The 26,043-nt window shown below is 39.7% G+C and overlaps 3 protein-coding genes across 4 annotated transcripts; 2 read left to right on the top strand and 1 right to left on the bottom strand.

Moving 5' to 3' along the window:
• Positions 1 to 60: 60 nt before the first annotated feature.
• On the top strand, positions 61 to 26,042 carry RB195_000949 (uncharacterized protein; the record flags this gene model as incomplete). 2 transcript variants are annotated; one of them, XM_064197516.1, is made up of 4 exons in its annotated part: positions 61 to 94; positions 148 to 287; positions 350 to 448; positions 17,746 to 17,781. In XM_064197516.1, 4 exons carry the CDS (start codon positions 61 to 63, stop codon positions 17,779 to 17,781), a joined length of 309 nt encoding a protein of 102 aa, XP_064053398.1. The 2 variants fall into 2 exon arrangements, with proteins under 2 accessions (XP_064053398.1, XP_064053396.1); XM_064197515.1 differs by lacking the exons at positions 61 to 94; positions 17,746 to 17,781 and adding an exon at positions 26,037 to 26,042 and having other exon boundaries at positions 150 to 287.
• RB195_000951 (uncharacterized protein) lies at positions 9,698 to 9,907 on the top strand (the record flags this gene model as incomplete). The annotated part of the gene is made up of 1 exon (XM_064197518.1): positions 9,698 to 9,907. The coding sequence occupies one exon, from the start codon at positions 9,698 to 9,700 to the stop codon at positions 9,905 to 9,907; it is 210 nt and encodes a 69-aa protein (XP_064053399.1).
• RB195_000950 (uncharacterized protein) lies at positions 23,739 to 25,069 on the bottom strand (the record flags this gene model as incomplete). Its single annotated transcript, XM_064197517.1, has 2 exons — positions 23,739 to 23,992; positions 24,991 to 25,069. 2 exons carry the CDS (start codon positions 25,067 to 25,069, stop codon positions 23,739 to 23,741), a joined length of 333 nt encoding a protein of 110 aa, XP_064053397.1.
• Position 26,043: the final 1 nt, after the last annotated feature.

The following is a 26,043-nucleotide window of genomic DNA, read 5'->3' as shown; positions in this document are numbered from 1 at the left end:
TGCCGCCAACAGCCGCTTGCGTTGCACTTCCGGTGAAAATGCGTGTAGTGCAGATTCGATATGTTCTGCTCTGTCATTACCTGTTCGTCGAAACGTGTGCAAAAATGATCTTTTATTGTTGAGTTTTGACTGTTACCGTTTATTCAGCCATGTGCGGTGGTACTTCGATAAAATTCACCAAGCTAACATTTCGTATCTACTCACAAACCCCTCAACTATCATGGCTTCATCCACTTCTCCTGTCCTACCCATCTTCTTTTCGCTCTATTGAGCTTGCGTCAATATACGTTCGTTTCGTGGAATTGCTTGTCGAATGGCTGGCGATGGTTGTCAGGAATAGATCATTCAGAGGTTGCTCTTTGTCGCTCGTTGTCGTGGATATGCAGAAGTGTGCAGCGGCCCCATTACTCAGCTGAGTGCGCTGACATTGCCTAATAATGTAGCACAGGTATCCCTTGATAAATCTGCATCACGTTTAAATTGTCGATGCCTTTATAATCAATGCCGATGGTGTTTCCTTTAATAAGTTTGACGTTGACGCTTTTTTTCCCACTTATTTCTTTACGAGTAGTTTCCTCGTGTTTTTTTAATATATGAAATCCCGTTGCAATGGGGCCACATGTAATTGTTTCCTTTCATCTCGTACACATCCATCATCACTGATCTGTTGACACATCTGTTGCTGCCTTCCATAGTCATATTTTGATAGCATGAGACCACAATGAGATCGCTTTTTTTGAGGTTGTACTGAGTTCTCGAATATCGGAGATCCCGAGTTAATTGAGAACGAAAATACTACTACTTTCTGCTCCCCGCTTTTCTACTACAGTAATTTGATTGTTTTTCTGCATGACCTCCTTGCAAAATGTAGCGACAAGCTAGCTTATGTCGAGTAGAAATCTGTACTGAAGATTTCATTCAAGCTCAACTTCGTTTGCACTAAGCTGTTTTCTTCTTTCCGTTGATTTCTAAATTGAGTTGGTTTTCTATGAATTGCTGTTTCTTACTTTACAGTTTGGGTTCCCAGTCTCACTAACCTTTACATAGTATTTGTAACGAAGAAATGTGATTTCTAAGAAGAAGTGAGATTGACAGTAAAGAAGCCATGAATAGACGAAACTTTGCTTGATAGATATTGTTACTGTAACTATTGTGTATGAGGGTTCACCGTAACAAATAAAATTAGATGCCTAGATGAAATGGATCTATCTCTTGTTAGGCTGCCAGGTAGTACTCCCTGCAGTTGTCTGCTCGTGATAGATTAGGTGCATGTATGCATGATTATTACTCACAACAGGATGTAATGGCAGGCGCCTGGCTCCTTTAACATTTTTTCTGAAATAAAAAAAAATAATAAGGGTTTCTTTGGTGGCAATTGCAAGATTGACGTTTTGTCTCCATGTCTTCTTCCTGTGTTGTGTGCTGGAATGAGAAATTTGGATATACATCGTTACTAGATACCAGAAACGAGCATGATTTCGTGATTTTTCTCGTGATTTTGTGTTAGTCGATGTACTTCCTTTTGAGGAAACTGATGGGAACTTTCGAGAAGAGATACTGTCACACATCAGTTTCGCATTTTTACCTATTATTTTTGTAAGCGTTTAAGCTTGAAATGCGAGCGTATACTGGAGAGAGCCCTACTGCTTGGCTAATCATAGGATGGATAACGACATTAAGAATTTAAAATCTCACACATCGTAGAAGGAAATTCGACCAGCTGCGACAAAAGATGGAAGCGCTAATTGTAATTTCCTGCTCCAGTCAACTGCAGATGTCTGCGGTTTCTCATACGGTACTTTATAAGTTGGACTCGTTTCTCAATTGCTTTCCTCGATGTTCATTTTGATTGGAAGTGCTCTTGCAACCTTAACATGCAGGTGTGTTGTTAAGGGTCATTAGTGTTTGCAAGATGTTCGAACGGGTCTTTGTTCATCTTGAGTCGAGGTCAGCTCACTCAATGTAGCCATACCATTAGTGTTTTCTAAGGGTTCACTGCCTATCATGTGGCTGTCTGTTAAGTGCACAACGACGAACACGAGAGTGCATAGTCATTTTTGTTCTGGTTATCACTACTTCGAATGAAATCTACGTCATTTTCAACGAGTAGAGTAAAAGATCCTGAAGAGAAGAGTTCTGACACAAGAATATAGTCGAGAAATTGGAACTGATGAAACACGTGGGAGACTTTTTAGAATACGGCAAATCTTTCCCTTCTTTTCTGAGGAAATAGAAGTTGAGACGTCTCCATAGGTGCACAGTATTCAACGGAAGGCTTAACATACCTCTTTCCATTTCAATTTGCGATTTTATACTGATTTAAAGTGAGACGCGTATAGATTTACTAATAACGTGAAAGTACTGCTTATTTTAAGTAGGGTCACATTTTAGCTGAGTTTTTCCGGAGCACCAACTGCGTATTTATTTGAGATGCCAAGAATACATGTGTACATGTTATTCGAATCGCCATAGCCATAGTGGACAAATACAGGGACAATTGAGGTTTCGCTTAGTGGAGAATCTTAATGAATGTTGTTCCTAAAAAATATAACACCTCTGTAGGGTGCTTTCTTTAAATTTTAACTCGGTAGCTTGATATAACACCATAAATCATCCTCTCTCCCCAGAATTCCATAAGATTCTATGTTGGCTGTTTTTCGATTTTTTTTCTCTTTTAAAAGCAACTCTCACCAAAATCCCCGTTTTAAAGATGTTATTCCAGTAAACGCAGCCGCTACGTGACAGTATCGCAACAATCAGGAGTAGGTGTTCTTTTGCTAAGAAATTCATAATCCTAGGATCGTGGGTTCCATTTGTATCTAAAGTTCTTGGGAATGAACTATTAATTTAGAAAGAGGCCAAGCGATTTTTTTTTCTGCTATTGTACATATCTGTACTGTCATAATTTAAAAGAGATCTTGTAATGAATGAACTGCGGATAAACTGGAATTCGAAACTTCCTAAAGAAATTATTTAACTATGTCGGTCCTGAAATTTCGTATTCATTCGTCAATTTGTAGTGGACGAGTCTATCGTCCTTAATCGGAAAAAGATGCTCAGGACTATTTCACTGAACGTTCCAGTGACGAAATATGTAACTACAATGCACCAACCACTTTTTTTTGTCAAGTTAGGCAGAAGATTGTGACGGTAGGTAAGATATAAACTTAAAGGATAGGTTGCACAGAGGAAGAATTCAAAAAAGGTTGAAAAAAGTATAGCAGCAGTATGACATTGAAGTTTGAGACAATGAGTAAGGATTTTTTTTAGCGTATTCCTTTCCGCGAAGGACACACGCACATACACAGATGCTGAGAAGGAAACAGGTGCAGTGTCTAAACAATGGTTATGCTATCATTAGAGCGTTTTTTTTTCTCCTGAGAAATGGCGTGAATCACACGTAAAGTTTGGAGCAATCTGAGAAACTGACTCATGGTAGTGGCGAAATATTTGTTGGCCGGTATCCAACGGCTAAGGTCCGCTTTATTCATATTCTTTCAACTTAGAGAGTTTGCTGTTCACAAGAAATAAAAATCCCTGGACTTTCGTTGTCAAAATCGGTCCTTCGTTCAAAACCCCGTATCCGTTATTTTTCAACGATCTCAATAGTTCTCTCAGATACTTCCATTGTCAGTAACAGGTACATGTTCTCCTTGGCGATTTTTGATGAACGATAGAAAGGAAACAAATTCTGAATCCACCTAAATTAATTTCATGGTTAACCGTATGTAAATTTCGTTAACATGCTGATATCGGTGAAAAAATGTTAGTAAATATGTTAACTATAAATATGGTACTCAATAGTAGTGTCCGTTCATATACAGCCGCTGTCAGCTGTGCACACTAGCAGCTCTCGTCGATGTTTATGCTTTAGAAAAAATATCTTGTCATTCTTCCTCATTTTTACAGTATCCTTATTTTGTCCGCATTTATTTCGTAGCATTTCTTCATATGTATTTTATTCTGGTTTCTGATTTCTTTTAGTATTACACTACAACTAATTCGTATTCGAGTGTTCTTCAAAATTTCATCTTCAGAGCAATTTTATCCTTGACTTCCTCTTTCGTATATGTTTCATATCTTCTTCTTGAACGGCTCTTTCGCCTGCTTCAAGTGTTCTTTTTCTATTTATTCATTTACTGGTTTTCACGGAGAGATCTGTCAATAGCATCTTGATTTTTCTCACAAACTTGAAGACTATCATCATGTATTATTTATTTGTTTATTTGTTCGGATCAGGCGCTGATCTATGTTGGGAACTCTGTACTTCATCAGTTATCATTTATTTATCATTAGAATTATCTTGCTTAGGTAAATTCCCTTGTGAAAATAGTAGATTCATATGTTGTTAATAACTTTTATAACCTAACATCACAGAAGTGTTAGTTTTTTTTTCTAGAAAATCTCCTCGTGGGTGATCGAGATATAGTCTCAGAAGTACGTATTCAAAAGGGAAGAACTGTACCCACTCTCTTACCTTTTCTTCCACAACTACCGTAGGCAACAATCTGCGCCTCTCTCAATCCGCTGGAACAATGATCCCCAGTGTTTTTGTGATCATGGGTCCCTAGGATGTACGGCGGTGAATGTGTGCGAATGTGCGCATGCATCTACCATCTCCTTTAATCACCGTGAGTAATTGAAGTGCAGTTTGTCCTAGTTGGGGGGCCGCGCATTATCCGTCGGGTACCAGCAAGTTCTTCATCCTTCGACTCCACACTGCCCCTCACTTCAATTACCCCTGTGTGCGATTACGAGGCGTGAAATGTGATCCACCTTCAAACTTACTCTGAATCTAGGACAACAGCGTTCCTCAAGGTTACCCACTCATTCGAATCACCTCACTCAAATGTTCGAGCCTCATATCTAACCGAAATTACTCGGCAGACTTCGTACGCACGTGTGCACGAACACTGCTCTGTCCTATGATTGGAGTGATTAGGTGAGTCAGAGGGGTTCGCGACGTGACCGCATGTCGATTGCTATATTGGAGGTTCTTTTGTTGTACGTATTTACACAATCAGCAAACCACCTCACACTTCGTTTGTTTGCCCCCTACTTCCACGGTTGATCATCCAATGTATTTCATAACCTCGTTCGTTTCGGATTCAGCAGAGAACATTCCCGGGGTAAAATGTGTTGGAGGGCCACTCAGTGAAGCCGTTATTTGTGGAAGTTAATGAGTAAAGCAGTCGGGGCCCTAAGACCTAAGCATTAGTCTTAGAATATCTATGGCATGTAAGCTAAAGTTGCTAAGGAAAAAAGTAGGATGGAGCGTCCAGAAATAAATTGTGAACATGGATTAAGAGGAATGCTAATTTTTAAAGCAACGAGAATTTCTAGTTAGAGCAAAGATAATCAGCCATTACATTAATTTGTAAGTGTACAGAAACTCTTTAAACTTGACTGCTATTTTTCACCACTCTATTAGTGTTAATTAACAACGAATCAAGGATAGATTGATGCGAAACTAGCAGTATTAGTTTTAGCTTAGTTTAGATTTTCTAATTTTAGTTTCTACCGAGAATTTTCTCCCCTAGTATCCAGAATTCCATGAGAAAAGCAGCCTCAACTTGCAGTTCGATTTGTTCTGGTGTCCCCTCAATTGTTGCTTCAGTTCATTAACCGGAAAGAAATTGTTTACCAATGGCAAAAATTTGGTGTTGTGTAGAATTCATTCAGCAAAAATTTGGAATCCATAATGTGTGGCATATTTTTGGCAACATTATTGGGTCAAATTTTATGTGTTGTGACTGTCGAGGCTACAATTTGGAACGAATAAATAAAGTTCTCTGGAAGTATGGCAGGAAAAACTATGTTCTAAACTACAAATACCAGTGCCACTTTATTTTTAGCTTTCTTTTCTTCTTTCGAGGAATATTTCCTTTCATAGCTGATGGATGCATTTCAAATGAAATCAGGCTAACGATAACGCTTTATTTAAACTAAGGAACAGCGTCCAAAGTTACTGTAACCTTACTGCATAATGTTTAACTTCTTTGAAGGACTCTTTTGAAAAAGATGATTGAAATAGGATCCTGAAAAAGGATTGGACTGCTTTGTAAAATATTTCATGAGATCCCTATTAGATTTTTTTCCCACATAGGAGCATAAGGTGGCCCACATCATTGACACCCGGATCCATGCGTTTCGCTCATTTCACGAAACGTGGCGGCGCTATTCTCAAGTAGTCTCCGCGCAGGCACGAATCAAGTACAAATTCAGGGCCAGAGCATGCAGACGACGACCACAAACCTTTTCCATTGTTTGAATATCGGCACTAGATCAAGTGAAAGTTTATTTCATACGGCTGCCGATGTTAGTTCGATCGTATTTCTAGTGCCTTCTAGGAATCCCCAATTTTCCATCTACTAACTACAGCCACGTGAAAGCTAGAGTCACATTAAACTCACCCGTGCACCTACACCATACGGTAGAGTGATGTTTTCCTTAATTTAATTATACCGCTTCACAATTTTGTTACTAGTGAGAACACCTTCTAAAGTAGTATATCACGAAATTGACGATGTTGAGGTCTCAGTAGGCGAATATAGAGCTCGGATTGTATGTTATCGAGTATGAGCGCAGCCACGCTCAATTCCCCTCATTGTTCTGAAAAACGACGTAGGAAACGGCCTTAGTTCTTACGACGTACACAAAAACGCACCCCTTTGTGCACGCGCCGCGTTCATGAGTGAGCGGTCGACAATCAATGAGGTCTCCTTGACAGACTATTCAAGTAAAAGCAACAAATGGGTTGGCGTGGGAACCGGAGCGTGTTCAAGATTGGCGCGTTCTAACATACTTCGTAGGAACTAAGGCGGTTCTCACGCCGTTTCTCAGTACGATTGGTTGAATTGATTGAAGCTACGTTCACATTTGCAATCTATAACCGTATTCGATGTTATCCCGCAGAAACTCCAAGATCGTAAATTTCGTGATATGCTACTGCCTTTAGGGGAATTGTAAATGATTTATCTGTTTTTTTTTAATGTAGAGATAGTACTCTATGCTTGGATCATTTCAATGCATCGCATTGGGTTCTCGATAATAAAAAAGTAACAGAGATGTGAATACCTCCTTAAAATCCGATATAGATTTCTTGGTATTGTAATTATTCGAATACCTAATACAACATTTATATTTGATTGTCATTTTGGATCCTGATAATACTTTTCACAAGACCTGTAAAAGTATAGGAACTTAAAGTTCTCTGCAATTAGCACAATCTTCCCAGAACATTTTTTTTTTCTTAGCTGTTATACGCAAGGAACCAACCACACTTATAAAATAGCGGATGACTTTTTTTTTCGCCTCTTTGCGATACAAAACGAACAAATATGTCTGCTAAAGTGTTCTTGTGTCAGTTCATCCTGCATAGGATTCTTTATTCGAAGATTTAACTATCGCTTACCGTAGTTCCAAAGTTCCAAAGCGATTCTATACATCCGTGATCGGGCGAGTGGTCGAGCAACAATGTCACAGTTGTTTCGTGATTCTAGAAAATCTCGCAATCATTTCGATGTTAAATTAATCGCTCCTACAAAATGCTTAACAGTTTTACTCCGTTTCGGTCCCAACTAAAAGCTAAAGTCTCGAATCTTTTCAAGTTCCAAACACAGCTAGGCGTTAAAGCGCAAAATCTTTCCAAGTTCCATGAGTCTCCCCAGGTTACCATAGCAAAAGCGTCTCTCGTGAAATAGATTTTTCACCTGATTCAATCCTGAGTGTCCCAGTAAAAGTGAGTACGTGGTTTAATTAGCAGTTCAGCCTACTGTTCTAGTTTTGAAATGAGGTCTTTAGCAGTTCAGATGAGGCCTTGTTACAAAACGTACAAGTTCAAAAACTCATTTCATTCGTTCCTCAATAGATTTTTTGTTTGTCCAGAAGAATTATGTGTTGAGTTGTTCAAAAACTCTGAGAACAAATGCTAAATGTAACTCAATTTGTAGTGTCATTAAAGTGTTCATTCATCTATTTTCAAGAGCTTTCACTAATTCAGCAGCATGGAACTCTCATGAAAATCTTTTTTTTTCCTCGACTGCACTGATACCATTATTTTGAATTTCTAAATTTCTTAAAAAGCCTTAGTTCGTTTTTTTTTGTTTTCATTTTCTTTTGAGCGTAGTTGAATTTACCTAAGTGAAGTATGTGCTTTAGGAATTCTTGCTTAAGCTGTAAATAGTCTATTTTTGATTTGTAGAGATGTTGCTCAGTGTTTGGATCATTTCCGTGCATCACGTTAGGTTTTCGACATTAAAACCAAGCTTAGTTGCCGCTGACTCTTAGATTCCAATCAAGAATTAGATAATTTTATTGTTTATATGATTAGATTTAGAATTTGGTAAATTTCCGGTTACTTTGCGCTTTTTTTCCTAATCCTAAAAATTTGTCCGCATCAGAAGCACGGTTTTACTAATGGATAAATAAACCGAGGTTTCTGCCAGAGGTCGGTTCCTTCTGTAGGACGAAGCGAAACACAGTCTAAGAGAATTCATAAGGTCATCCTTTTTCATTTACGTTATTTCCTAATATTACTACTGTAATAATTAACGGGATAGTATACATGATATACAATACTGTATAGAGAGGTAACAGAGAAAAGAGATATGTACCTCTAAGGATTATTTCCATTAATGATCTGTATGTAATTAATGATTAAGTAGGCATTCTTTATAGAACTACATATTGGAGTACACGAAGATGGAGATGCATTCCCTACGCATTATTTTCTCTTTTTCTCTCGCTCACTTAGTTTGTTTCCGTAGTGAATACTGAAAATTACCGCATTATTCCTCGCTATTGATTCAAGTACAAAGCGCTGGCAGCAAAACCGCACTCGGCGTGCGAATACGGTAATTTCGCGTTGGTTGTCCATAGTGACTAGTATGGTTATGTGGGCGGAGCGGACGAGTTATCTAGTCGATTTCAAGTTTTCTTCAAAATGAATGACGCATTATATATCTCCAGAATCCTACATTAATTATCCATGAAGCAGTCACTGCTACATCAATGAGGATTTCTGAAATTAGTACTTGTGAAGTTTGTGGATCTTCTGCGCGTTCTGGATGTATCTCCGACAAGAAATATGGATACTTATAGGGATAGTTGAAGTGAAGAGGTTGGTGGTATCGTAAAGAAGCTACGATTAGCTGGTCTACAATTCCAATCTCTAAGGATACAGTATCTCTTTCGTTTCTTGCGTCGGTAACCTTATGAGATTACACATGCTGTACAGGTTGCAGCGGTTTCATTGGAAACATCAAATATACCCACACGATGCCATATTTACCTTGAAAATCTTTTTATACTTCATTTTTCACTTTCGTATTTACTATGGTAGGATCGTGCAACTGCTAAGGAAGAGAACATTTTGCGTTCCAAATTCACTACACCGTCTGACCTCTTTAGAGCCGTTTATTAATTATTATTAATGAAAACGAGGAAAAGGTCGATAATGCCCGCTGTCCTATCAAATTCCAAGATTGAGAACTTGAGTAGTTAGCGAAAAATCTAGTTTTCCCAAGAAGAACTCATTGCTGAGTAAGACTACTGGAGTTTTTGGGTGATGTCTGATACTATAGTTCTATATATGTACAGATTTTTGGAATATCACGTTTAGTATTTTCTACATCCGAAATTGTTGCTTGTTAGAATTCCGAACGAAAATCCTTCGTTGTGTTATCAGCTTTCGCAGATGGTACATATGCAGTACAAAGGCAGTAGAAACGTGATGTTATTGAGTGATCGTGTCGATGTTGTCGTGCATATGCGATCCCATCTGTTGCTATCAAAAAGGCGTGGGTGGGTGAACGCCGCAGAGGAGGAGGAGGAGGAGAAAGACGAGAAGAGGAGCCCGACTCGTATCCGGTTTATCACTTTGCCTCCACCATGTGTGGTTGATTAGCCATCTGCCACCACCACATAGTACGTACAACACCAACATCAGTAACATCTCTCGATCGGGTCCCCATCGTCTGACTGATGCACAACACTCACACTCCTCCTTCCAGCAAACACCATCAGATAAGCGACCACTCTGTCAGCAAGTTTTTCGCGCCAACCCCCAGAATACCACACGTACTTCTCGCCTTCGATGAATTGTTCAATAATCTTCCTGGAGTTTTTTTTTTTTTTTGAAACAACCGCTAGGCTCCTTTTAGATTCTATTCGAGCCCTTTTTAGAGCCGTCTATTAATCATTATTAATGAAAACGAGGAAAAGCACGATAATGCCCGTTGTCCTACCAAATTCCAAGATTGAGAACTTGAATAAGCAATGCAAAACTGAATCCTCCTAAATCTATCCTCCACAAAAATTAAGACATAAGAGTTGGCGCTGATACTCAGAAATGAAGAATTTGAACCAAAAACACTTTCTTCTCTTCAAAAACAAACATTTTCTCTATCTAATCTTCTAGAGAGTTCATCAGTGCTCGCTATTCATTTATTTCCGATTGGATTTATTCACTTAAGGAGCGGTGTCTCCATCTTCCCACTTTTTGCTATTCTTGTTGTCGAAAAATAGTAATTCACTAATTTGATTCTGGTCTGCTTTTTGGTTTTTTCTATTCTTTCCTACAGTTGTGTTAAAGAAAACAGCATTTAATTGATCACGTAAATAAACAAACAATGAGTGAATGGTAATAACGAAACTGGTTGGCTTCACTTGGAAAACTTCTGCTTTTCTTTCGAATCATGTTTTTTTTTTGATCTTCCTAGTTTTGTTTGACCTATTTGTGAAAAACGTCTTTGAACCAATTAAATGTATTTCGAAGAAGTCAGCGCTATAATGGACACAACTTCTATAAATCTTATGATATATATATATATATATATATATATATATATATATTACTGTTCTATTATCACCACAAAAACTTGAAATTTAAGCAATTACCAAGTTATTATTAAGCAACTTTAGCGCCTTTGTCATTTTAGTAAGATCAAAACATTTGAAAATTTTTTCTCTTAAACACTATGGAAAATAAAGGATAGGAATGTGAGTGGATTTTTATTACCAGCGATTAGATAGAAGCATAGCCAAGAATACTGGTTCTGCTCCAAGAATGGCTTATATCATTTAATTTGACTATCAGTTGAGTTCCATGCTTCTTTCGACAAAATTGAGAAGTCATTCAATTTTTCTTCTATTTTCGTTTTCACCAATGTGAAGTGCTGAGCTGCTACAATTTCTTTCAATGAACTTTCCATTTCTAATTCTCTCTCTTTTTCTTTCTTTTAAACTTGAAATTCTGTTCCTTCTTTGATAAGGTTCCGTTTTACTCATCCTTTCCTGCTGCTCATAATGTATCTTTGCTAATCACTTTTTCTAAAATATTTATTCAGAAAATTGGCCACCGTTTTTTGGAAAACGAAGTTTGAATGAGCACATGAGTGTGCACCAATTGAGGGAAATTTTTGAAGATATACATGTCACTTTCTTTCTCTTTCGCTGCTTTGAATCTCTTTTATTCTTTTTTTTTTCGTTAAATCAGTTATAAGTTATACTGATATCTGTTAGGTATTATTATAAGTTTAGCAGATTAGGCACGAGCTACTAAAACATCAGCTTCCCCTCTCCTTCCCACGGAATCCAGCTGCGCTCGATTTAGGGTTATCAGTTGGCCTGGGAGATGTAATTAAGCCTATCATGCTGATGGCTGAGCGCTTCTCGTCCAGCCTCTCCACATTTCACACTCACCCTGATTAAGCATGGCACAGCATTCGTACGACCCTCCACTGGAGATCTCTCGTTGAGCTTCTCTTATTACTGAACCATCGATGCTCTCTCGAATAACTAATTGCGGATTATTGTTTCGAATCCTCCAATAATTAATATGTCGTTAATTATCCTTGAGTATAGGAAAAAATCTTGCGGGTGAAAAAAATCCTGTAAGTTTGGGACAGAAGTTTTCTGCTTAGAACTTGTTATGTAATCCTCCACTAGAAATTGCTTTCCTACATTCTTTTCCCATAGAACGGCGACATTCGATCAGATAATGTAAAATTATCTGGATACCTCTTGTCGCAAAAGTTTTTCTTCGGGTAGAATACTTCAAATCAGTTCTTCTCGAAACTCACTCGCTTACGCTCGAACGGACTTGGCACCGTGTCACAAAATTTCTAAATAACATTTAAACACAAGTTAGGTACTACTTAGCAATAATTAGCCATAAAACGAGGAAATCATTTGAAATAAATAGTATATACGTCGTGTATTTGTAGTCTGAAGGATTGTATCCATAGCTTTCAAAAATCATATGAATTTTCAAAAAAAAGAAGGTCTGAAAACCATACAAGATGTGACTTGTCGTATATTTGATGATTGGCACACTAAGACCAGTTACACTCAGAGCTAGCTATGGTACCGTTGTGAGTGTGTGTGGGTCCCAGCTGCACCGCCCACCCTACTGCCCTAAACCTCAACTCTTATTCGTTCTCGACCGCATTGCACGCGAAACTTCCGCTATTTGCTGCTCGTCTCCCAGCGATTCTAGCCGATCCCATGATGATTGCCTTGTCATCCGTATTTCAGGTGCATCATCAACAGTAGCTGAAACCCGGTTCGTTCACGCGATACGCACAGCTTGTCCTCGCTTCGTCCGCCCGTTCGTGTGTATGTGTGGTGGCGGTGGCGATATTTGGCTGGTGGTCGCAACGTAAGCCGTCAAGGCTGCTCAGTTGCGCACTGCGCGGTGTGTTGTTTCCTCTGTTTCCTCCCTTGCTTCCTCGCCTTCCAAACGTGTACATTCCCCCGCACCCGTTCGTTTGTTGTTGTTATGTCGGACGTGTATCGTACAACAGTGAACAATGCTTCTGATGTTCCTATGCAAGAAGGGGGTAGGGAGCCTGGCACGGGGCCAATTACTGATTTTTGTTTTGAGAAGTGCATATCTCTCAGTGAAACTTTAAAACAACTCTGATTTGTTCGGTTATGCACACGTTATGCGCCAGAGATCTTCACCACCGCAGCGTATCAAAACAGTACCATCATTTATTCTATTCGTAAAGATCATCAAAATATTTCTCCTAGAAAATATATTCTTTCATAGTTTGTTTCATGGAAGATGTATTTGAAAAGAAGATTCTATGTCTAAAAATGAGAGATTTATTTGGTTTCTCTTTGTGATGATTTTCCGTCAAGAAAATGTCTAGCACCTATGACACTAGGATCTTAAACCATCCCTGGTAGGACTGATAGACGGGGCGTTCTTTCCTCATCTTTGTTTCCCACTGGCATTATATACCTTGCTTCTGAAAGAAGACGTCTTTTGCTTGAGCGAGCTGAATTAAGAACTCGTAACTGAAAGAGGAACTCTATCAAGATATTTTTTAAAGTAATAGAGGATCCTACGTCTAGCTTGTTACTTTATAAAACCATGTCAAATGAGTCAACAATAAACTCAGATGATTCTCTTATGGAAATCTAAGATAATGAGCTGCAGAAAATTTTGTCCTTGTAACATGCAGATCTCTTAAAAAAGTATTGTTAAATAGCTTTATCATTTTATATTCGCAAAATACGAAATTTGACCTCTCATTGGACGTTTACCATCAGCATATCGTGCTGAATTCACTAGTCGATGCAGTTTTTTGACATCTAAAGAAATTTCTCCTATTACAGCTTTTGAAGCTTTCTGTTTTATCTTTTAAATGTTTTCATCCAGACTCCAGATTCACGTTTTAGGCGTTCTATGTTTGACGATTGTCGAAAAAAGTAGAATACTACTGCATGTGAAGAGATATTTTGAGCGTTGTTTACGAAAACATTTGATAAGGGTAATCCATGAGTGTGAAGAAGAATTGTTACTCTCGAATTCTAGAAATCACGTTTAGAACGCTCCAGTTTGTCGTGTTTTCTCCTCGTTCTTTGTTCCAAACTTCTTTCGTATGGCGCGAGCCGAGCGTCGACGAAGATGGCCGCCTCTCGGGTGCTACAACAAACGATTCAATAGGGTTCGTGCACTTTATCAATAACCACCATCGGATTTTCACCATCGCCAACACCACGGATCGAGCAGCTGCAACATTTGTTGCCCCACAAACAGGCAACTATTTTTCATAGAAGACGACGTCATTTGCAAGAGTAGAATTCGTTGAAGGAGTAATTTTAGTTTGTAAATTAAGTGTCTCTGAGTTTGGTTCTTGTTGTGGTAAATTAATACTGTAAACGAAATATGTAATGATACACGAACTATAAAGTAAATTCTACAGAACAACCTGAAAATCCTTATGTGATGAGGAAAAGTCAAGACAGACAGATCAGCTCAAGTGTTTCTCCTTTTTTAGAAATATTAGACCTAAATAAGAGCAGCATCCGTCCACTGCTGTTTTTTTATTCTAAGCTTTTCCACTCTGTAGCAAATATTTTGTGGTCTTTTTCCTCTCTTCCTCGGTTAAAAAAGTTTGAGGATTTTCTGAATTCGCTCAAGGTGGATTTGTGAAATCTTCTAATAGATACTTCTCTGATGTTGATTGGTTGTACATTGTTTGCTTAGCACGCTTTTAATGTTTAAACACCATCTTCTTCACACTTCTGAATTCTACAGTTCAGGTGTCTTTGTCGTCGAGATCCCGTAGATATAAGTCAGAGTGGACTCATCCCTTACCGGAGGCTTTTGATCGTTCGGTTTAGAACCGCAGCTTTTGTGATTTCCTTAATCATTCAGGCTGATGGTACGTCACTTGAAAGTATGGTCGAGACATGTTGATATCACTGGAAGGGATTTTCAAAAATTGCTTCATCGATATTGTTGTATTGCCTATTTCTAATAATCGGTTCGATTCCTTGACCTCTTCTTATTTGGGAGCTCTTTTTTGCGGAGAAATTTGAAGCACCGAATCTTCAGCTCCACTTCTATACAGGGAATTTTTTTCGATTCGTTGTGTATGTTAGCCAGCCACTTTGAACGACTTGTTCTTCTCCCAGACGTAGCGTCATCCATCAGTTCGTCTCCTACCGTACTATTTCATACCACCGTAATCACCTTCCGGACGCCAATTATCCGGCGATTTCCACCTGCACATCTAAATCATCGAACCCAGTTCCAGTGGAGGAGGTTGATAGCCCGAGCGACGACAGCCTTCTCCTGCCCCTCCGATCACATACTCCTTTCCTTTGTGCCTCGTCTGCGTCTCCAAGTTCTGTGCAGTTCAGTCGCTCCGCCTGTCTTCACTGATTACCGAGGCCGCCTTATTCAAAATTGGCCTCGCCACACTTCACATCGACTATTGTCATGACGATTAACTCGCAGCACTGCGCCCGACCCCACCTTATACCTCTTACGCTCATATCCACTATGTCTCTCACGGCAGCGTTCTCGCCCCTCAGTATTTGGAAGGAAGAAGGCCGCTGGGCGCTTTTCTACTCACTGACAACGGGCCGCTGTCCATAATGTATGGCTGAATGTGTATCTAAGCGACCGGGCACAAAACCCAGCAGTTTTTCTCGTCGAGAAGTGCTCATTCTCAACTGAACTGCCGCCATTATTTGAGGGGCTTTCAGCGCAGTTCCATTTTAGGCGGATAACAATCCGAATAACGGCAGTTACATACACGTCCAAGAATATTTCCCGATTATCTGACATCCATCATTCAGAGTGCAGATCAAAACAGATGTGCTGGGGCGGTTTATAGGCAGAACGATTTGAATTCGCGATCATCTCGCCGTGATTGACTGCGCACATGTGTGTGATGTTGCGGCTGAAAGGCCGTACCGTTCCTTTTCAGACATTCATAAATTTGGGATTTGCTCCGTCTTCTCTGCTTAAACGTTGGAAATTGAGATCAGATCCTGATCAATTACTAATTTATTCTTGTAATATTTCGTAGCTGAGTACGTTTACAGTTTATGCTCCTTTGAAAAGGTCAGAGTTCAAATTCGTAGAGTTCTCATTAGCGAACGAATGTTAGAGATCTTCTGTTGATACGGATTCATGGCTTCGAAGTCTGTTCGTTCAGCAGCCATCTTTGTTTTCTTCTTGGCCACTCATTCACTTCTACGGATAAATGAATTAACAATTTTCACCATTACGGCGGCCCTGCTGTTATGCAACGAGCCGATTGAACAATTTGTTTTTAGTACTGAAGCGTCGGAAAGTTCGTGATATGGTTAACTGTGGAGTAAATAGTAAATTATGTGAAATATCATCATGTTCTGAGTATTTCGTGATAATTTTTATGATTTCAGCTTGCTATATTAATATTATTTATTATTATTACTATGTTCCTAGAATATCCTCGATTTGAATTCCTTGCAGGTTATCTTCATTCCTCAAATCCCCTCAAAGATTCAACGAATTCTCTCGATATATATTGTTTACGTAAGATTTAGTAGTTTACATTCGTCGTCGTCTGGCCCATTGTTATCATTTCCCGAGTCGTTTAGGATTAGAATAGGCTTTATCTACGTCTAAACAACATGATATTCAGCGTTGTTGAAAACAGCTGTTCCGATAAGCACCGTTGCAGCCGCTACCATGTGTGCTGGGCCCGTTTCTGCCTAAGGGAATGGGTCGAGCAGCAGCGCCGAAGCACACGAGGAAAAGCGCCGTCACCTCATCCTCACTTATCTATCTGCGCACCAATCTTTTATCCCCTATGAACGCTTAATGATAATGCGTTTTCATGGTGCCTCTCGCCTTTTCGCAAATCGATACGCACTGTGATAATGACGACCAACCAACCACCATCATCACCATCACCATCACGCTCTCCTTCCTCTTGTCCTCATCGTATTTCGCTCCTGTTAACTTAAATAATCCTAATGCACTCGTTTCTTCGTTGACCCTATCAAAGAAACAAACAAAATTATTATTGGCAGGAAAGAATTTGTAGTTGTTGACTTCTATAAACTGAATGACATATAGTTGCTAATCTACCGTAAGCTTTTACGATTCTGACCCTGGGAATATGTCGTCGTTCTTCATTGCCTTTGCAGACATGCAAACAGTACTTTTTTTGTACGTTTCTTGCTTTGAATCGTTGCGGGTATCTAGAATTGTAAAGGAATTCCCTGCGCTCCCGTTCTACACCTTCTTGCTGGGAAACTACACCATTAGAAATGTTTTACGAAAAAAAAGTTCTTGGAGAGATTTCAGAAAGATTTTTCCAGTAAGTTGCTTTTAAAATTAGTTTAACCACATCACGTCAAACGCATCGTATATTCTTGCGTCTTGGATTTTGGACTTTTCGAGGAACCGCGAAGGCATCCCGAAGTAATTCAGATTATGATGTGATTTAAAGCTGTTTTTTTTTCGTTTTATAATCACCCATGTAAGGTTTTTGCCGAGGTGCTATGCGACCATGAATTGGGGAGAATTCCGTTGTTAAGAATATAAAAACTCTTCCAAGGAATATAACTGATTCAGAAACGCAGTAGTAAGCGAACTAAATCATTTCTATTCGAACGTTTCACAGAACTTCTCGAAACTTCTCGTAACTTTTTTTTTAGTTGTTTTTTCATTCTAGGTTGAAATTGGAAGAAAACCGTACCATATACTTAAACGATATTTTATTTTATTTTTTGATATTATAAAAAGTACACTTTTTTATTCTGTGTGCAGTTTTCTTCTAAGATTTTTGATAATTTTTTGGAATTTGAGTTTTCCATTTGTATTATTAACAGTAAAATGCAAATATTTACTGATGAACTACTTCGATCCTCACATTGTCTAGGATTTTCCGTGAAGAAGTTGTTCTTGTGTTTTCTTTGACACTTCCAACTGATATATCTTATTCTTAGGAGACACTCAACCATCTGCGCACTCATCATTTATAAATCTGCTTATCGGGATTTGAACACGCGGCGTGGCGGACACCGTCCACAATTTGAATCAGGACATCGCCTTAGATTCTTTGTTTTTTAAAAGGTGGTTTTACATGTTTTCGAGCGATATTTTTTTTTTAAATTCTGACCATATTATCAGTCGCACAGCTTCTAACTCTCAAGTTTGACTGGATCTACATTAATTTGTAGTAGATTTATTCCTAGGCTGCCGTTGATCTGCATAAGGATCAGAAATCTTCAATCCGTCAATGTCGCAATTCTTATGAATGAACTTGTAGCAAGACTATATTTCTTTTGTTCCACTAATTTCCAGTTGAGGAGAAGAAACTGTCTGAGATTGGAAAATATTACCCCAATCTAAGACAGCAGATGGAAATTTTTATGTAAAAAGCTGCAACGGTGCAAATTGCCGCTTTTCAATTTTCTCCAGTAGATTTATGAATCCGACAATGGCACCACACTCCCATTCGTCCCCTGACGTGTCTCTGTCATCTACGGGAGGCTATTTCTGTGCGTGGGCGGACTCGTTTTCCCCTCAGTCGATATCGATAGAGGGCCATAATCACTGCTCTCCCTCATGTAATCCATCTGTTGGTCGCCAGTTCCAGTGTGTTGCGTTCGGCTGATCCGTTTTCCTATCACCTGGCTTCGGCCTTCATTGACGTGTTGCCCTCTTGTCGCTGTCAACCGAGAACGGAGCGAGTTGAGGAGGTAGAACGATGTCGTAGGACGCGCAGAGACTAATTGATGAGAAGCGTTACGAGAGGGCAAGAGAGTGACGATGAGGACAAGGCGAGGCGGGGCCAGAGGTTGACAGTTATCACTGCGGGACGTCGACACCAGCCGTATACGGGAGGCCGATATCCTCCCGTACCTCGACGACCGCCATCAGCGCCCTCTGCTCAGCAAACATGATTATCGATCGTCAGCAGTTATCCGTCCGACCTCATAATCACTCTACTGTCCGCGCTTAACACTCGCATGGTTTTGCCTTGTGCTTCGCATTTTTTCATTCTTTCGTGTTTTCCTCCTCCTTTGTTTGCATCAGTTATTTACTTTAACATCTTTTAGTGTTTCTTTTCATGAACTACACGTACGGAAACATCTTCTCTAGTGAACTTTTGACCTTGTCGTACATTTCCCTCACCGTGCCGTCCTTGCCTATAAAGAAAGCCTTTTTCAAATCATTATTTCAAATAATTTAATTTGCATTAGACTTTACATAAAACTACCTCCTGGAACAAAGGTTCTTTGAAAAAAACAAACCAATTAAGCGAAAGAACTTGAATTAACTCATAATTTTAGGCGATTCAGTGAAGAGCCTGTGCTATACGTACAACCATAATCCCTTCGTTTCTCTTTTTCCCGAAGTTTGCTAAAAAGAATCAGATTACATATGATTCTCTGCAAAAATCTTGATTGTTCGATACTGTTCCGAACGAAACGTTATCCTGGAAATTTCTCGGGCTTTCTGCGGCTCACACCGTCTACTTTGGACTATCGTTAGACATTTCTTAGTTACAATTTCGTAATGATCGCAACTAGTTTCTTCCATTTAGCGAATAAGGCATTAGTTTATATGAATTTCTTTTTTCTTGGAGATTAGGGAACACTTCGGAAGAAAAAGAATTTATTGTGTTAGGATTAAAATATTTAAATAGTTTCTCATCAGTAGTCCTTCAAAAAAAAAGATGATTTGAAAAATAGGCTGTTTCTTGGACCATTCCACGGTCAGGAGCTGACTTGGTTTTTCTAAATTCGAAAGATACCATATTTTAAAACGAATTCAATGAAAAATGCCTATAAACTGCACCTGGACGCCCTACAAAATCTATACGTATACTAATTTGAGGTAATTACAGTAATAGGCCAGGACTACTCTTTCTGTGCTTACAATTTGCCAAGATTTTGCTATATGATTGCGGTATATCCATTCTTGTCGATGTCTCCTGAACCCCTACGAACAAACGTTGTGCTGGTTCCGCGAGGTTAGCAGCGTAACCAGCATATCCGCTTTCTCCTGAAGCCAGCTGGCTGTCTGGCGTAAATGTGTGCTTACATCTCACGTTCTAAATTCAACAAATTTAAAATGAGTCTTTTTGCAGGCTTCTTACAATTAACCTTAACCAAGTTGGAGTAATTTGGTTACTTTTTCCCATCAAGTAACATTTTATCACGAAATTTCACTACTTTTACGACTAGCGCAGATGGAAGTGGCTAGCTGAAGCGACCCACTTTTCTCATCGTCCATTTATGGCTCCTATGAACAGCAGTGATCTTTTTTTGTGGCTAATTTTAAGGTAATACCTAAATCATTACTGCTTTGTTCTTTCATCCACCTATTTTGTAGTATCTGCAAATAGTCATCTTTTCTTGCGATTATCGCAATGAGTGTATGAATAAATATCCAAAATCGACAGTACTCCTACCGTATCGGTCCAAAATTGTCTCAAGTGTCTGTGGGCGCGAATTCGGTCCGAGTGCGGGAGATAAGTGTTCGCGACACCTGGTTGTGTTGATAAGTCGGTTGTGCGCTGATACCTGTGTGAGAGTGTGTTTAGTGATCATATATGATGAAGAGAGTGTCGACATTGTGTCTGTTTGCTTACGGTAGTCGCTCGATTCGCTATGGAGCGCATGTTTGTCGACACGCTCTCCTTGTCGATCGCCGCCCGCGCGGAAGTGTGTATTCGCGACCCTGATAAAATGTTTACACGATGTCATTGTTATGTCCGTCGGCACACTGATTCGAGTGCTCGAGTGCGAGTTTCGTAGGTCACGAGCTGCGGCGAAGATTCGCATTGCACGACGATTTGCACCTGGTGTGATTCGCACTTAATCGCGGCGTGGTGCGATACAGGGAATATGCCTCGATGCACGCCAGATGGTTTAGACCTTCAGACCCAAGGATACTATTATATGAGAATGTATGTAAGAGAAAATGCGAGAAAAGGTTGACGTTCAGATGGGGGACTTAGTGCTCTGGAAGTCAGAAAGTGGTTCTTCTTGGATTTGCACGATTTTCACGCGGCTCAACGTGCACAATTTATTTCAGAAGTCTTGCGAAACTTGTGAGTGTGAGGAGAGAGGAGCTGCGCCAAAAAAGTCTAGATGCACTTAAGCTAATATCGAAGCTTTGTGCAAATAGTCAACTGCTGGTGGTTGGTTATGTCGTAGAATTATAACAGAGACTATAGATTTGGTGAGATTTTGCCGAGAGAAACTAAAATGGAATGTTTACCACTTGTTACTCTAGAATTGCTCTTCGTACAAACCGTATAAATTCTCTCCAACCTTCTCTCCACTAAAAAAAATCTCGCACTTTCTAGATCAACCGACATATCCCAACTAATTTTTGTCCTTCTTTGTTGTTTACAATTACTTACACCGTCAAAGTAATGGAATAGTCTGCATTTGCGCTACATGTATGTGTACTAACAAATAAGAGAAGCAGTTATTGTTCTGTACAGTGTGGTATTTTCTTACGCATTTTTTCCAGCTTTCACTGTTTCCGAGATTCCTGATCCCTGTTGCTGGAATAGTCAGATTGCAGGACCAGGAGAGTATATTTTCTGGACAAAGTTGAACTTTGGGACGAAAAACATAGGGCTTAGAGAGTGCATATGTGGATACAGTATGTAGAAAGCAAGTAACCCGTTCACCTTGGTGTTTTCTATGGCTTACATTAATGTTCGGTATACGTGAAGTGCACGAAATCAACCTAGTCAATTCACTTTTAAGTGTAGCAATAAGTAGGAGACCTAAGGAGGATGTTTACGGTAGCCTGTTACCTGACGATCTTCACGCTTCTTCCCTAGATCTTCTACCGCCTCGACACATTCATGCGCTAGTTTCGATGTACTAATTGCTAATGGGCCCAATCCATGTGTCGAAACAGAGTCGTTCGTTCATTAAAGGAATCATCAGGCGGTAGCTGTTGCTTTTAACGAGGTAGCGGTGTATCTTTTATCGAGGTGTGCTAACTTTGTTGTGTCGGAACTGTTGCGTTGTACGACAAGTTGACCATTAAGGTCAATAGACGCGCTATTCTTTTATCTTAGCATATCTAAAATTGGCATCGCTATGCGTGTGTTTCATTCGTTTGAGAGAAAAATGAGTGAGCGAATTCCTGACAACATTTGCAGCATCCATGTATCCACTTATGTATTTTTTGCACGTTTCTGCGATGATAGCTAGGTTTAATCTGCTTTTATAGGTGATTTATTGACATAGCAACTAGTAGTTACTTATTATTACTTACTAATAATTATCTATAAACAATCTTTAGACGCTGCGTCAACGTTGGCAAACGTTTGTTCTGAATTCGCTTCGGATTCTGTTATGTAGCTTGGAATCGTTTATAAATGAGTATCGACTCACGTCGTTCGGCAAATGACGACAGATCCAGGAGACTGATGTAATTGTGAAAGTCGGATTAAGTGAATCAATTTGAGCGGCATGGACGAGTTTGCTCATTACTCTTTTTTTTTCGCTCCCTATACACACTGATATCCATACATCATCAGGACAAGTCTTGCAGCGGCGAAGATAGCTGATTCAGAAGAATTAAATAGTATTTTTGAGAAAATTTTGCTTGGTATGCAGGGAATTTTTCATGTCATTAATTTACATTTTTCAGTGATAATTAGTCTAATGTAAAAATCCAAATGTTATTTCTTTATTTTTGCGTAGGTTCTGTTTTTGGACTTGGATTCGATGCTAAATGCTAACATTATTTCAGGTTTTTTTTTCCACTAGAACCATAAGAGTCTTCAAGTAATGCGAGTTTTCAATTCTCGTTTTTAATCCACAGAGAAGCTTTTTTTTGTTTAGAAATACTCCAAAATTATTTCAAGCTTTAAATGCTAAAAGCTTCAAATGCTACTAAATCAATTTCATGAACGAATTCCTCAGAAAAAAAAACTTACTTGTTTCTAAATTGACAGTAAAGGGGGAACCTCCGTAAAACGACATGCGAATAGAATTTAAGGCTCTTCTTCCATTGTCATCGCTCAATGAGAGCTCTTATGTTTAAATCATAGACGGTCATGGTTATTTCAACAGTGTTTACACTTCAGTTCACAGCAAATTTAGTAAATTTCCACAATCGCTTGTCAAAATTCGTATATTTCCAGCATTTTGAAACTAACAGCTCAAATATTATGATTAAGGCGAGGAAATAGGAAAGACTGTCGGATAAGAACACATTTTAGAAGATTTTTGAATCTAAACAATGAAAAAAGTAATTTGCTGGGATTTTTGTCCTTTCCATGCTCAAATCAGTATTAATTAGACGCTTTCACAGAGGAAGAGGAGCAGTATTTGCCCATCAGTTCCTTACTGTAGTGCGAATAAAATCGATAATCAGTTGCTTAGGAGGAAGAAGGCCGTTTAGGTATGTAAATGAGGTTTTGCGGGGCGCATTTATCCCCTTATCAGCGGAGGCCGGCCAATCGATAAGGCCTGGCTGGGCCTCTTTGTCCGCTTCCATATGGCGCTGTCTGTTAATTGCCAATCCACAACCCCCGTCTCCCTGACTGACTGACGGACTGATCGACCGTTCGACCGACTCCCCTCTTCGTTCTGGAGCGGCTCGCACTTGGACGCATTGTGCACTCGGAGGCAGAAGCGGCGCTGGCCATGGTCAGGTGCGCGCCGCCGGCGACTACACGTGTAGGAAGTCGAGTTGAGTACGTGTGACGCATTTCTGAATTATCGAGAGGTGCGAGAGTTGTCAAATAGGGCAGAATGGTGGAATCGATAACTCGCTACTGCCTCGCGCTACTATGCGTCATGTGAGTTATCGGTGCATTCAATCGCCTATCAACTCGACTCGGTCTTGTTGTTCAGCTGCTGGAGGCCGTCGGCGGCCGCCTTCACCTTTGCAGACCACCTGTACCCTTCAGCGCGCCTCTTATAGTTAGCTTTGTCCTCAAATCTGTTCGTCGCTAATGGATTATCGTATTTGGAGGTAATTTATAGAGACACTGCTCAGCGCAAAGGTGGTCCATCAGTAATTGTCTGCCCGGCCGCTTAGCAACCATTGTCGAGCCGAATTGTTGTGGGCTCGGCTGTTCGACTTCAGTGGCAGTTCGAATAGCGCTGGTTGCGCCGAATTCGGCACCAACATCAGCTTCATCGTACTTCTTATCTTCGGCTGCTGCACTTTCTACCTTACCAGCTCCGCAAGCATAAGATGTGCCTTAACAGCTAGATTAGTCAGGTACATGAACCTCAGCCATATTCCTGACCTCATTCAAGTAATTATCCCTTCTTTCTGTGAGAGTGGTCTTCGTAGTCTTACCAGGGGCACTGTTAGATTATCTATGCATTACTCGGCCTGGATATCACTCAATCATCACACATCGATTATCTACGTCCTACATTTATGGATTATCCACATTAGCGATCACCTCAAAACTGATCCCTTCTTCAATCATTTGCCCATGAACGTCTTTTTTCTGCGAATGTTGATCATTTTTTTAAAAGTATAGTTCATGTGTTTGGTTTGTTGCAGTGTTCGATTTACTCTGAATACGACACCCACGCTCAAGATTTTTCTCAAGTTTTTGCTTCGTTTTATCTATGCGTGCATAGAATTGTATATGAACGACTAGACTCCTCCAGAAAACAGCTATCTTACGTAATCAAATGCCCAACAAAATTAGATAACGCAAAATTTGTGCGAAATCTCTTGTCGTCTTTATTTATTTTTCGGTTGTTGGTCAGCTTGTTTGCTAAATATGACACAAGCGAAATCCTCATGTTTTCAAAGAAGCGTCACGATTCCCGTTGACCTTGGTATAATGTAAATATCAGTAACTATCAGTTCAGTTATTGAAACCAATGAGCTTTGTTCTTGCACTTTCGAGAGAATTTTATTTGAAATCTGTATTGTACTTCACCTAATTGATTATGTCTATTTTGTAAAATATTTGCGCATTCGATTCAAATTCGATTCCGTTCTCAATTGATCGCTTTGCCTTTGATTCCAAAACTTGCTGGATTCTTTTTTTTTGTCAGCTGAGATGTTCCTTTATTAGCTCGCCGCCGAAGCTGTTTTAAAGCAGCATTACAGCAGTGGTGGTGGTAGCATACGAATAGACTGATATGCAGCAGCTAAGAACCGTTGGATAAGTCATTTATGAGATTTTCTGCGCTGAATTTCAAATCGGAGACGTGATTCCTGTTCACAACTACCGTCAAGGAGATGATACGTTGCGGATGAACCGACGACGTACCTTTGCGCACTTTGCGTTATCACTCGCAGCTGCCCCATCTCGTCCTTGGTGTCAGCAACGCGGCACAACACCGTAGTGTGGTACTAGCTGGTAACCATGTATGCGTGTGTGTTTTCATCGTGCGATCGTAGCGATTTGGTGTTGATAAGATGCGTATCAACTGTTCGTTGCGATTTCATCTAAACGGGACACTCAGATCCATGATAGTGATAGGAGACAGCGCGCGATCGCCTTTTGCACCACCGTCACCCAACGACGCACACAACAAGCGTCTTTTTTTTCAGCGTCGCACCTCCTCCACTGATTCCAGACTAGGCGTCATTGTTGAAATCTACTTTTCAGCATTAATTGGGTTCGGCTTCTCCGAACTCTGTTGATGCTTTGAAAGTTCTGTGCGCTAGCGTTGACCATAAGCGGATGTTTGTCTCTGCTGTATTTCGCAATGGAGTCAGCAATTTCTGGTTATCCTCACAAATTTCCCCATTGGTCATGGTTATCGTTTGCTTTTGCAGCGGCTGTCTATCAAAAAATTTCCATACTTTTTGTCCTTCACCGTGATCTTTTTGTGTAGTTCCTTTTTATGTTTTATGTAATGTTCATCTCAAGTACACTTTGCAAATAAAGCGCGGATAATATACAAAATTACCTTGAAATAAGATATTTTAAGTCATAATTTTGATTGTGAGGTAGGTAAGATAGAAGGTACGCAAGTTGCTGAGGAATTTCATCAGACTGAATAGGAATGTGCTTGAAGTTCCATCGTCTTGCGCTTGCCTACGAAATTCTAATCTCTTTCGAAATTTCCATGCAATCTGTTTCTTGTTTATTCCCTCCACGCTACGGCTTGTTGTGATTTTCTGAGACTTCTCCTTCGTTCTGTAAATCTGATCCTGATTTCGAACTTCTTCCATCTCTTCCTTTTTCTCGTGAAAAACTCTTTCTTTCACGACGCATATTCGCCTTATTCTCTGATACATTGTAATCCTGATTTACTTCTTTTTCCAGACGTAGC

This window comes from Necator americanus, chromosome IV (genome assembly GCF_031761385.1).
Source record: "Necator americanus strain Aroian chromosome IV, whole genome shotgun sequence".
NCBI lineage: Eukaryota > Metazoa > Nematoda > Chromadorea > Rhabditida > Ancylostomatidae > Necator > Necator americanus.
Note: the sequence above shows the minus strand (reverse complement) of the source record. Positions and strands in the feature narration are given on the sequence as shown.